A 12,197-nucleotide genomic window follows, 5' to 3' on the forward strand; every position below is an offset into this window, starting at 1 on the left:
ATGCTATTCTGGAAATTTTGAATTTCTGGTAATTTTTGTCATTACCAAAAATTTCAAAATTTCAGGTACATTAGCACCGAAATTTGGAATTTTTGATAACAAAACAACCTGATACGGAAAAACAAGTAACTTTTTTAAAAATTCGATAATTTTTTGAAATTTCCAGTAGCCGCATGTGATTTTCAGAATTTCTAGTATTTTAGTAAGGGTATTAATGTCATAACACTAGAAAAGGAGGGTGCCAGGTACAACTCAAGGGGTGGCAAGTTAAATCTGATAAAGGCCCAAAGCCAAATTCGAGTTGCAAGTCGCACAAAACATGTACATATTTTTCTTGGTCATAACTCATAAGGAGACAATTATGCTCTTTACCATAATAATTATCGTCCGTCCATCAGATTAGACAATCGCTCGCACAACACACCGCAACACATGAACTATTTTAGTTACTTGAGTTCATTTTAACTCACCCATTATTTTTTTATTTCTCTCACTCAATTTGGCGTGGATATAGATGACAATTTGGTTCAAACCACAACAGATACAGCAAAAAGTCATAAAATGGGTACCAACCAAGCACGAATATTTTACCCACTAAAATAAATGGGTGCGCGTACCTTAATACTTACTCTACTCCATATTTGCACTATATATATATATATATATATATATATATATATATATATATATATATATATATATATATATATATATATATATATATCACAATTAAAATATTATACATTTTAATATAAGTGTTTGTTTATTTCATAGTTCAACAATAAAATTATTATAAAATTTTAATATTGTAAAAAACTTAAAATAATACGATATTTTATAATTGATCAAATCATTTTTATTATAAATACAAGTAACGGGTACGAGTATGGTTACTTAGGTACCCATAAAATACAGGTACAAACATTGTTGTCCACGTGAGTATGAGCTCAGGTACAAAGAACTTTTCAAAACACGGGTATAGGAATGGGTGTAATATAATGCCTATTGTCATCCCTAGGTGTTAGAATGTTAATCTTGTAGATCAGTCAAATATATGTCGCATAAAAAGTACATATCTATCGCAGCAAGACACGACGTTGCTATCTCACCTTTTATTTTTAGTTCCAAACAGAACAATGACGTCGTTTATGCTAATTTCCACCAAAAACTAAAGTCTCTCCGCCAAATATCCATATTTCATTTTCTTGAAGTTTTAACAATCTTTTTCATTGAAATTTCAACCTTCTCCTCCAATAAATATATCATCAGATTCACCAAGCATGGTGACATACAAAATCGCCTGATCTGCCACCAAAGACAAGTTGCTACTCCATCCTCTATAAGCTCGGCCTTTTCCTCCTTCTCCTCTAGTAGAAGACGGTCTAGTTCTTGTGGCATATCTTTTTGAGCCCACAAAACAAGATTCGCCTCCTCCAAGAATCAGATAAGCGCAAATCATCACATTGAACTCCTCCTCTACCTGTTATGTCTGAATAATAAATGCTCCCAAACCTTCAATTGTTGGAAGAGAATATTAGAGTATAAGGAGCCATTGACCTACTAACTAGAGTTTACAACTTGGTACAACAACAAAACTCATAATTCTTGGATGAAAGGATACCCTGGCTTAAATAGAGCATTTAGTACGCTCCACCAAGAGACGGTATTGTGCAGGAGGCAACCACTAGAGGCAATTAGGCAATCGCATCAGAGCCAGTTTCGTTGACACATCTATGCCACTAAGAGAAGTCTCAAAATCATTAGTTCACGTCCAATACCAAGGACGAAGGGGAAATCATAATCCTCCCGAGGTTAGCTCCCCTCATCATTAATTGGCATGTCATCCCCGAAGAAAGTAAAATTATGATACGAACACTCTGAATTCGGAGCGAAAAAAGAACCATATGTCTGTCTGTATCCTCGATAGCTGAATCCTAAGGTCTTTGGAGAATACACCAAAACTACAAAGTTGCAACGAATTTAAAAATCTAGACGAACATGTTGGATTACTACCACTCTAAACAGGTGGTGAAGCGCAAGCTCTTTGCACTAACCCTGACCAGAATCGTAATAACGTGGTTCAAAACCCTTCCTGAGGGAAACATAAATTTTTGGAAGGATCTATGTGATGCCTTCATTACTCAATTTACCACCCATAAATGGAAACCCACGGTTATGGTAATGCACAACGAGGTCACTCAACGAAAGAAGGAAAGCCTACGCGAGAACATTGACTATTTCACAAAAGTGTCAATAGCGGTGAAGGCACATATGACAGGCTCAAGTGTTGGATGATTAAGAAGGGGTTAAGATTAGATTGCATATTTCGGGAAAAGCTGGGGCTCGAGGGAGATTATAATCTAAGTAATTTTTTGTATATGGATAAACCTTATACCAATTATGTAGAAAGCTTCTACCGAAAAGGGAGTAAAACGTCGGGGAACTGGGATTTCTTGGTATGGTCAGACACCAAAAAGGGATAACGATTGTTGTAGAGAAAACGAGGAATGCGGACCCCGATCCAGCTTTAATGTGTACACTCCTCTGAATAATCTGAGGGAGATAATCTAAAAAAGTGTGCGAACATTGAGTTCAAGGAAGCCCGGATCAAGAAACCCCACCCGATCAAAGAATCATTAGGGACATACAAGTCAAAATACTGTCGTTTCAACAAGAGTGACGACCATAACACCAATCAGTGCATCCATTTGAAGGATGCAATGGAAGAGATGATTATGAAGAGAGACTCACTGAGTACACATGGGATGGTGATCAGAGAGGAGTTTGAGACAATAAAAAAGGCATGTGATCCATCAAGATTTCCAAAGAATAAACACTCCCCTTGCAGAGAAAAATAATCCATCATTAAGGCTATCACAAACACTAAATGAGGGAAAAGATAGCAGTAATGAAGAAGAGGAAGACCGAAAAGGGAAATGCTAGTACATTGTGTCCATTAGTGGTGGTCTTTAAAGGGCAAAGAACCCCCTCAAAGGAAACGATGAAGTGGAAAATCATTGAGTTGGTGACCATAAGCAAGACTGAAGGGAACGCTTTGACCAAGGAACTAGAAAAGACATATCCATGGATTTTGGGATTGTGAAAAGATGGACGGGATCCCGAATGAGATATTTCCTTTTGTCATAACGGCTACCATAGCCAATTTCAATTTCTTCACGGTCCTCATTGACAGAGGAATCTTTTGCGACATCAAGTACGCAGAGCTCTTTGAAAACCTAGGGCGAAAGAAAGAGAAGTTGTGGCAATATGAAGGATCTGACTTACAAGATTTTACTAACATTATAACCCGTTCTTGGGGGTAATACCGAGATGATGGTCACCCGGGGAGAATGAAGAGACACCAAGACGATTGACCTGCAATTTCTAGTGGTTCTTATAAAAGCGTCTATGACAACATTTTGCGCAAGAATTTTTCAATACTTTTGGGGGGTGCCAGAGACAATTTGGGAGGTGGCAAAATGATTTCTCACAGTTCGGTTATTTAACAATAGTTGAATTCAGTTTTATGACTCGGTTCAGCTTTATGGGTGTTTTTAACACCCATTAAAGAGACATAATTCAGAAGTCTTTTCATGTACCAGTACATTGGATAACTATGAATAAGCAAGAATTGATTCTTAACATTATCTTCATACACGCATAGAATAAATGAAATTATGTGGTATTGAAGTGGTTTAGAAGATACAAAGGAAAGTCTCAATGTAAACTTGATTATATTGCATTGAAAAATGTTTTAAGAAAAATATATTTATTGCATGTTGAAATGCAGCGTTAGTATTTTGACGCTAACATTTTAAGCTTGTGGCATTAAGGTTTTGCATATTAGGCAAGAGACTTTGAAAATTTTAAATAAATAAAAATAAAAACACTGTTTAATTTCTTATAATCAAATAAGTTATTTTATCACGGATCAATTCAAATATCACTTAATAATGTAAAATTATACCTGAGCAATTAAATTAAGGGTCAGTTTATTTCATTTTCTTAAAAATAAATTTTATAATGTTATATATTTTTATTTAAAAACTTATATTTTTTTGTCAAGCCCAGCCCTGTGCCTGTGCAACCAGTGCCACAGCACAGGGCCCCAAATGTCCAAGGGCCTCAAAATCAAAATATATATAGTATAAGATTTACGATGTTGCTATTCGTAGTATTATGTGATGATATATACTTGTTTCTTTTGCCACGGCACCCCCTAAAAAAATAATTTTTGCTTTTAGGCTATACAAACTAGTCTAACAGTAGTTTTATATAATTTTATATTATCTACAACTTATAGCGTATATATTATTATATTAATATTATTAGTGCTAATAACTTCTCTTATATTAAATATTGTAAGGTAATAACGCATTTCACTAGCCAAAGTGCACTATATTGAAAATTTCACATACATAATTAGTTTCAATAGTAATATGTATAAAAGCTCGTTGAAGTTTTTCTTTCATATCTTTTACTTTATTTAAACTAACTACTTAAAGCTAGTAATTTGTTAAATAAATATTAATAAAATATTTGTTAATATAGCCTAATATATGAAGTTATATTAGAAATGTTATAATAATTTTGATAAGGTTCATTTAAACGGTTTAATGTTAATACCTCTTCACTCAAATTTAAATATTTTTTATTTTTTTTATAATTATTATTATTATGACTACGAATTAAAAAAAACTATTATACTAATAATATTTATTTTTCTTAACCAAAAAATTAAAATAAATTACATTTTATATTATTAGCAATTTACTATAAATAAAAAATAAAACAGGACCTCTAATTGGTTTGGGCCGGCCCTGTTTTTTGTCAAAAATTTTAAATAAAAACTTAAATCCTTACGAGAAAACAGCGAAACAACATCATACAAGATCAATCATTAACTACAAAGGAGCGGATTTTATAATCATTCGTATAAGTTATACCTAATTCTATCTTTTCACGCAATTTAAGAAAACACTTAAATTTAAAATCATTTCAAAATTATTTTTTAAAACTCATCTTCTTAAAAAAGTTGTAATTTTAACTATAATTTAATCTCTATCTTTAATAATGTATATTTATATTACATGATATTAAAATTGATCTTTTAATTAATAAAAAATAAATTTAAAAGAAATTTAATACTTAAAAATATTTTTAAAGATATAAAAAATCTAATTTTTTAAATTTAAAACAAATCTACCCTAATTTAAATTTGAATTGATTTTTAAACTTTTTAGTTTTTATTGACTAAAACAATAAAATCTAAAATCAGATCTAATCTAACTAATAAAACAAATGACTCTCATGAATAAAAAATAAATAAAGAGGAGAAGACGGAAAAGAGGTTATACTATAACAATAAAAGTGATTTTTAAAAAAATAAATAAATACTAAATCTTATCAAATAAAATAATAAAGTGTTCATAAGAAAAGATAATACATAAAAAAAATATTTTATATGATATGATTTTATCAGATAAAATAAAATAATAGAGTAAAAGGGCTGAAAAAAACCAAAAGAAGATAGAAGGATCTAGAAATCAGCAACAAAGTTTTTTTTTAAAGAATCTATATAATAATAGAGTAGTGGCTTTTACACGTCAAGTTTCAACGAACCAGTGAAGAAAGGGATTTGAAGAAGAAGAAGAAGAAAATCAGAGATGGCGAAAGAGCTTGAGAACAAAGCCAAAGAAGCGTTCTTCGATGACGATTTTTCTCTAGCCGTTGATCTCTATTCTCAGGCCATAGAACTCGATCCTGCCAACGCAAATCTCTTCGCCGACAGAGCCCAAGCACATATCAAACTCAACGCTTTCACTGGTCCAAAACCCTATCTTTCTTTTTCGCTTTTGTTTTATCGCATTCATTCAGTTATTAACTGTTCTTTGTTGTGCAGAAGCTGTTTCTGATGCTAATAAGGCTATTCAATTAAACCCTACTTTATCAAAGGCTTATATCCGCAAGGGGTATGTGTGCAGTTTAAATTAATTTTGAATTTAGGTTAATTTGAAGTTGTTTCTTTATGATGTTTTTGGATTGAATTGTTATGAATTGTATTTGTAGGACTGCTTGTATTAATCTTGAAGAATATCATACTGCTAAGGTAGCACTCGAAAAGGGTGCTTCGATTGCTCCCGAAGAATCTAGGTTTACCAATTTGATTCAACAATGTGAACGCTACATTGCTGGTTAGAACATATTCATGATATAAATATTCTTTATGTGTTTTGTTTATTGATTTTGCAAGTTTTAGTTGGAAGTGTATGTTGATGTGTTGCTGATGATTAGTGAAATTGGCTGAATCAGTTTAGCTGCTGAGGAAATAAAGTATAAAGTTTCTTTTTGTCATGTAGGCATATATTGAAATTTGAATATTATGTATAAGAAATAAGTGTTGCGCCATGGTGGGTATGAGTGGCAGTTATTGGATTAGCTGCAATGGCGGCCCATACTGCGGGTTTTTCTGCTATAAACTGCAAATCCGCTATATAAGCTCCTCAAAGCGGGGCTAGTATGGCGGGATTTTGACTCTTCACTATACAACACTATAAGCCATATATGTATTGGATTCTTGATGTTAAATTGAAGTCTGCAACTGCAGTTGTAATCAAAGTCAAGTGTTTTAGGGTTTCCTTTACGAAAATTGTGGCTGCATTTTGTCTTACTAAATTTTCTATATCAAGGATGGTGTCAAGGTTTTGGGGTTTTCTTTATGGAAATTGCCGCCACATTTTGGCTCATAGAACTCAATATTAAGGATTTCCATGCATCTATAACTGCATTTTAAAAAGTTTATTAGATAGTAAGGTGATCACGGCACTTCAAAATTTGCTTAATTAGACTTTGTGTTGTAAAATGAATGAGAATGAGAAGAAACTGAGATTCTACTTGCTAAAACGCTAACTTGTTCATACAACCTGATATTCACACACTGTAGATAATATGTGAAAGGGATTTCTGATAGTCTTTGATGGCTAGTAAACTTTATGATTGCTAAACTGGGCTGGTTATTCTTTCTTGTCAATTTTTCTTTTGCAAATCTCTTGCTTTATCACTTTGAATTGGTTTATTTCCGCATTTTTTGTTTGACACTTGCTTGATATTCTAGTCTGGTGTCTCTTATTTTTCAGAGGAGTCAGATAGTCTTACTGGTATCCTACCACCAAATGGACCCAAAACTTCTGCACCATCTGTTGATGATGCCCATGTGTGTAATAAAGGTGATGAAACAGGAACATCCAAAGAATCTCAAAGAGACAGTTCCGCATCCGAAACAAACGAAGTTGCTCCAGTCAGACCAAAATACAGGTTGTATGAATTTTATTTTTCTTCTGTTCATGCTGCTATTCTTATTTCATTAAATTTTGTAGGAAAAAGTTAAATTAAACCTATATTTTGGCTGCCAGTTTACTGTCTATCATATATTCGGCGAGATAACATGTTTCTGTTATATTTGTATGATACATTATTATTGTATAATCCATGATAGTCAAAATCTCCATCCAACACTTAGGATCTTGCGATCTTGAGGGGCTAGTGAAAAAATTGGATATGGATGGGGACACTGGGATCGCCGTGCTACACGTAGAGTGGTGGGATCATGCGTTTCTGCTGATTTTGTTCGTTTTCCTCGCATTTCCGGTTTTGTGGGTCGGGTTTGCCATCCGGTTATATAATAACAATTGTTAGACCTTCATAAACTCCAAAAAAATGTTTTTTTTTTGTTTGTTTTAATATACGTCATTTTTGGGAGGGGAGGAGAGGAGAGAGTTTTTGGAGGAGGGAAATAGAGGGAGAAATAGTTTGTTATTACAATTTTTGAAATGTTTTTCAGTAGATAATGATAAATGAATGTTTATCATTACTATGTTTTTTAATTTTAAAAGTATAATGACAATTTTTGTGTTATTCCATGTTCGGGGGATATTGTATTATAAAGAAAAACCAACCCTCATATTCAAGTTGGAGGCTATGATTTCTTCCATTTCCCCTTCCCCCCTTTTATCCAAAGTCATCCCCTTCCCTACAATCCCATAAAGAGAGCTTTAAATAACACATTCATAAAAAATGCACAACTACACTTTATTGGCACAGCATGCAACGATGATACAATTTCTTTGGATTGTGGTTTTTAAAACTTAGTTATTTCTCTTAAATTTATGTATGTGTCTTTGAATATATATTGAAATTACTTGCTCAATTATGTGGTTATTTATTTGATTGTTGCTCGAGCAGACATGAATATTACCAGAAGCCCGAAGAAGTGGTTGTGACAATATTTGCAAAAGGAATACCAGCAGACAATGTTGTTGTAGACTTCGGTGAACAAATTGTATGTTTTTTTAAGAGATGCTTGTTTGACTTCCCCCTTCCTACTCTCAATTGATCTCCTCATATTTTACATTTAACATGTATAACACTCAAGATATGCCTGGAAACTTACTAAGTTCATAATATTGCAGCTGAGTGTTACCATTAATGTTCCTGGCCAAGATGCCTATCTTTATCAACCTCGGTTGTTTGGAAAGGTGAGTGATTTTATATCAAGATTTCACCTGTGTTTGGAAACATAACATCTTGAGTATTGCTTATAATAGTAGATTTTCTAATAGTGCATTGATGAAAAATGCTGCTTTATCTACATTTATATTGTATGTTTTGCTTTCACCATCCTATTGACCTCATGTCATACATTGAGAAATAACTATTCTTTGGGAAGTCACTTTTTGTTGTCCCTGTTTCTAAACACTTAAGTTATTTGGGAAGTGGTGATTGGGAAGTTACTTTTTGTTGTCCCTTTTTCTAAACACTTCAGTTATGGTATTGAAATTGCAATGCTTTCATTTGGGATGTATTGTTTTCCAATCCTAAAACTCTGTAAAGCAATTGAATTCTTATTTTAATATCGTTTGAACATGCTTTTCATATAAGTATTTATTTTTTAATGGAATTATTTCATTTTGAACTCCACTAATTCATATTACTTGTAGACTATGAGTTTTGATAGGTTTCTCCTGTTCATATTATCAAGGCATTTCATTGACCCATTCTTTTCATGTTTCCTTCAATTTATGTATATTTACTTTTATGCCTTCAAAGTTCCAAAATAAGGTGTTTGGCATATTGTCTGGTTTTATCTTGATTTCAGTTTTGGTATGACTATATATAGATTGTTACTTAGGATAGTGATTCTTAATTAATATTATTTGTGCTTCGGCAACACAAACTATACCACTTGAATTCACTATGTAGATTTATGAATATCTAAACCTTCTTTTAACTTTGCTCGAGCAAAACAGATAATACCTGCTAAGTCCAAAGTTTTGGTGTTGTCAACCAAAATTGAAGTTCGTCTGGCAAAAGCTGAAGCTATTAATTGGACATCTTTGGAATATTGCAAGGATGTGGCTCCCCAAAAGATAAGCGTGCCTACAAGTGAGCCAATTACTTGTGTAGTTTTTTATTTGTTGTATCAGATGTAGAATGATTCCTTTTTCCTTTGTCTTTGTTATTCTTAATTAAATAAATAGGAGGTAGCATATGATGTCATCATTTTCCTTATAATATATATTTCTGCAGTTCAATCTGAAAGGCCTACATATCCGTCATCAAAGTCAAGGACCAAGGATTGGGATAAGTTGGAAGCTGAAGTGAAAAAAGAGGTTTTACAGCCATGCCCTTTTTATGTTTTCATTTATTTAGGGTTATTTAGGGTTAATGTGATTTTGGTTCGCCTAATTTATAAAAGCTCTATTTCTGTTCATCAACAAAATAATTATGCATGCTGATTGGCTAAATGTCGCAATGTCATAGTTGATGCGATTGCCATTTTATGAATGCATGCAAATTGGCTAAATGTTGCAATGTCTTAGTTGTTGTGATTGTAATTTCCTGAATGCATGTTACTTCCCTTTTTTACCTTGAGGTGGTAAGGTAAGATTCCCTACCAGCAACGGATCCAGATCAATGGCAAGCTATTGACTGAGGAGTGTACATTAATTCCAAAACTGTAGGATATTGTTAAATGTAGAACTTGGGAGAGCGAAGTTATAGTATTTAGGTTAAACTTGATGATCTTAAATGTTAACCTATTAATTGTTTTTACCAAAATTTTGAATACACCAGAACAAATTGTGTGTTAGTTTCATATGATTACAATGAACATAATTCTTGTTCAAAAATAACATAATAATGTGATTTTCAGGAGAAAGAAGAAAAGCTTGACGGCGATGCTGCTTTGAATAAATTGTTCCGTGATATTTATCAAAATGCAGATGAGGACATGAGGAGGGCCATGAGCAAGTCTTTTGTAAGATATTATTCACTTGGTGCTTTTTGTAAATAAGATTCGTCTAGCATTGTTTCCAAAACTTGTGCTTAGTTTTCTTTGTAATCACTAACGTTTTATCTATTTGCCTTGAACTACGCTATTTTGCAGCTGGAATCAAATGGAACAGTGCTATCAACTGATTGGAAAGAAGTGGGATCAAAGAAGGTGGAAGGAAGTCCTCCAGAAGGCATGGAGGTGAAGAAATGGGAGTATTGACTGGGTCATATATGCTTATGCTTTTGTTTAGCTTTTGTTTTTTGCACAGCCAATTTGTCTGCAATCTCTTGTCATTAGTTTCTATTTGTTTTTTTGTATGATAAATTATTTTTCTGGGAGAATTGACTAATTTGCATTTGCTGGAGAGGTGGATTTTATTCTCTTGATCTTTTGTTGATTATACTTATCGGTTAACTTCTGATGATACCCAGACTTGTTTTATTTTATATTGACATTGGAACTCAAATCTTGTAAATTTGACTGTCAAATTTGTTTTTTTTTGTTGTCATTATTTGTATAATAGCCATAGGCACAGCCGTGCTTGTGGTGCGTTAGGATCAGTTTTGAATGAGATTCAAGAGTTTGTTGCACAAAATTTGAAAAAATCAAATCATAGACAGACATCTTATGAGCATCGTCTCTTCTTTTACAAATTGTATTTAATTTACTCTATTTTACTAAGCAATTTATCTAAAAATCTTTAATCAAATTTTTATATTTTTACTTTTTTTTAATAACCGAATCGTTTTATTTGTTTAGTAAATTGAATTTAGCAAATTCTAGGATTGAACCTAATTGCAAATACCTAAACTGGAATTGAACCATTATTTCTAAAACGTGAAAACACAATAGTAGATTATATATAAATGATCGTTAGCATGTGCAGAGGAAATAAGTGCACAACTCTAAACTTAATATCCTTAGTATATAGAACACTTGGATTTTTTATAATCAAGCTTAAGTGCACTTTCTTTTTCACAGTGCAGCTAAGAGCCAGCGAAGAGAACTAGGAATTGTTAGACCAATTTTTTTTTTTAATTTTTAAGAATTACTATGAACTCTCTCTTATAAATAAATAAATTTTAAAATTTGTTTTGAAGATGAGAAAATGAAAAGAAAAAAGGAAGTATTTAATAAATTAGTTTTAAAAATTGTTTTAAAGATGAGAAAATGAAGGGAAAAAGAAAGTACCTGGTAGATGTATTCTTAAAATATATTTTAAAAAAAATCTTGTATTATTTGTATTTCAATTTTTATAATAATTTTTTGGGTTAAATATGTTTGTGGTCCCTATAAATATCTTAAATGTAATGGTTTAGTCCTTATAAAATAATTTTTATATGATGTTTTAGTTTTTGTATATGATTAAAATTACATGCTTAAATAATTTTGTAGGGACTAAAATATGATATATTTTTATTAGAATTAAAAGTCAAATTTAGTAACTTTATAGAAATTAAAAATATATCTAACTCTAATCTTTTTAATATATTTTATTTAATCTAGGTATAGCTCAAAATATTTTTAGTGTAATATTTAACTTACTAAATTTAAATGAGAAATTCATTATAGTTTTAGAATATTTTTTTAATATTTTTGAATCATTTATATTAATATATGTGGGGATAAATATTTGAATAATCATATTATCGAATCTACTTTATTTTATATTAATTATCTTTATATTTTTATCAACAATATCAATATTTAATGAACATACAATATTTATGGAATTAGTGGCCTTTTCATTTTTAGATAGTTTGGCCTCTCTTTATCAGTTATAATAAAAAAGTGCAAACGTGTACAAAAATTTATGTTTAAATAGTTAATTTGTCTTTGTAAATTGATGTGTTTTTAATTTTTG

At 31.6% G+C, this 12,197-nt stretch overlaps 1 protein-coding gene across 1 annotated transcript; it reads left to right on the forward strand.

Moving 5' to 3' along the window:
- Window positions 1-5,584: 5,584 nt before the first annotated feature.
- Window positions 5,585-10,808, forward strand: LOC131652475 (protein SGT1 homolog A-like). Its single transcript, XM_058922330.1, has 10 exons — window positions 5,585-5,826; window positions 5,903-5,972; window positions 6,070-6,194; window positions 7,137-7,314; window positions 8,242-8,338; window positions 8,469-8,534; window positions 9,306-9,441; window positions 9,586-9,668; window positions 10,211-10,315; window positions 10,445-10,808. The coding sequence occupies exons 1-10, from the start codon at window positions 5,667-5,669 to the stop codon at window positions 10,550-10,552; spliced, it is 1,128 nt and encodes a 375-aa protein (XP_058778313.1). The 5' UTR covers window positions 5,585-5,666; the 3' UTR covers window positions 10,553-10,808.
- The last annotated feature ends 1,389 nt before the right edge of the window (window positions 10,809-12,197 follow it).

The sequence above is a fragment of the Vicia villosa genome, linkage group LG2, assembly GCF_029867415.1.
Source record: "Vicia villosa cultivar HV-30 ecotype Madison, WI linkage group LG2, Vvil1.0, whole genome shotgun sequence".
NCBI classification, from domain to species: domain Eukaryota; kingdom Viridiplantae; phylum Streptophyta; class Magnoliopsida; order Fabales; family Fabaceae; genus Vicia; species Vicia villosa.

What these genes read in the sequence shown, in the direction of transcription:
- LOC131652475 (XM_058922330.1), top strand. Translation starts at nt 5,667, where the DNA reads ATGGCGAAAGAGCTTGAGAACAAAGCCAAAGAAGCGTTCTTCGATGAC. An exon ending in CAAACTCAACGCTTTCACTG is followed by an intron (nt 5,827 to 5,902) that starts GTCCAAAACCCT and finishes TTTGTTGTGCAG; the next exon opens with AAGCTGTTTCTGATGCTAAT. An exon ending in TAGACTTCGGTGAACAAATT is followed by an intron (nt 8,339 to 8,468) that starts GTATGTTTTTTT and finishes ATAATATTGCAG; the next exon opens with CTGAGTGTTACCATTAATGT.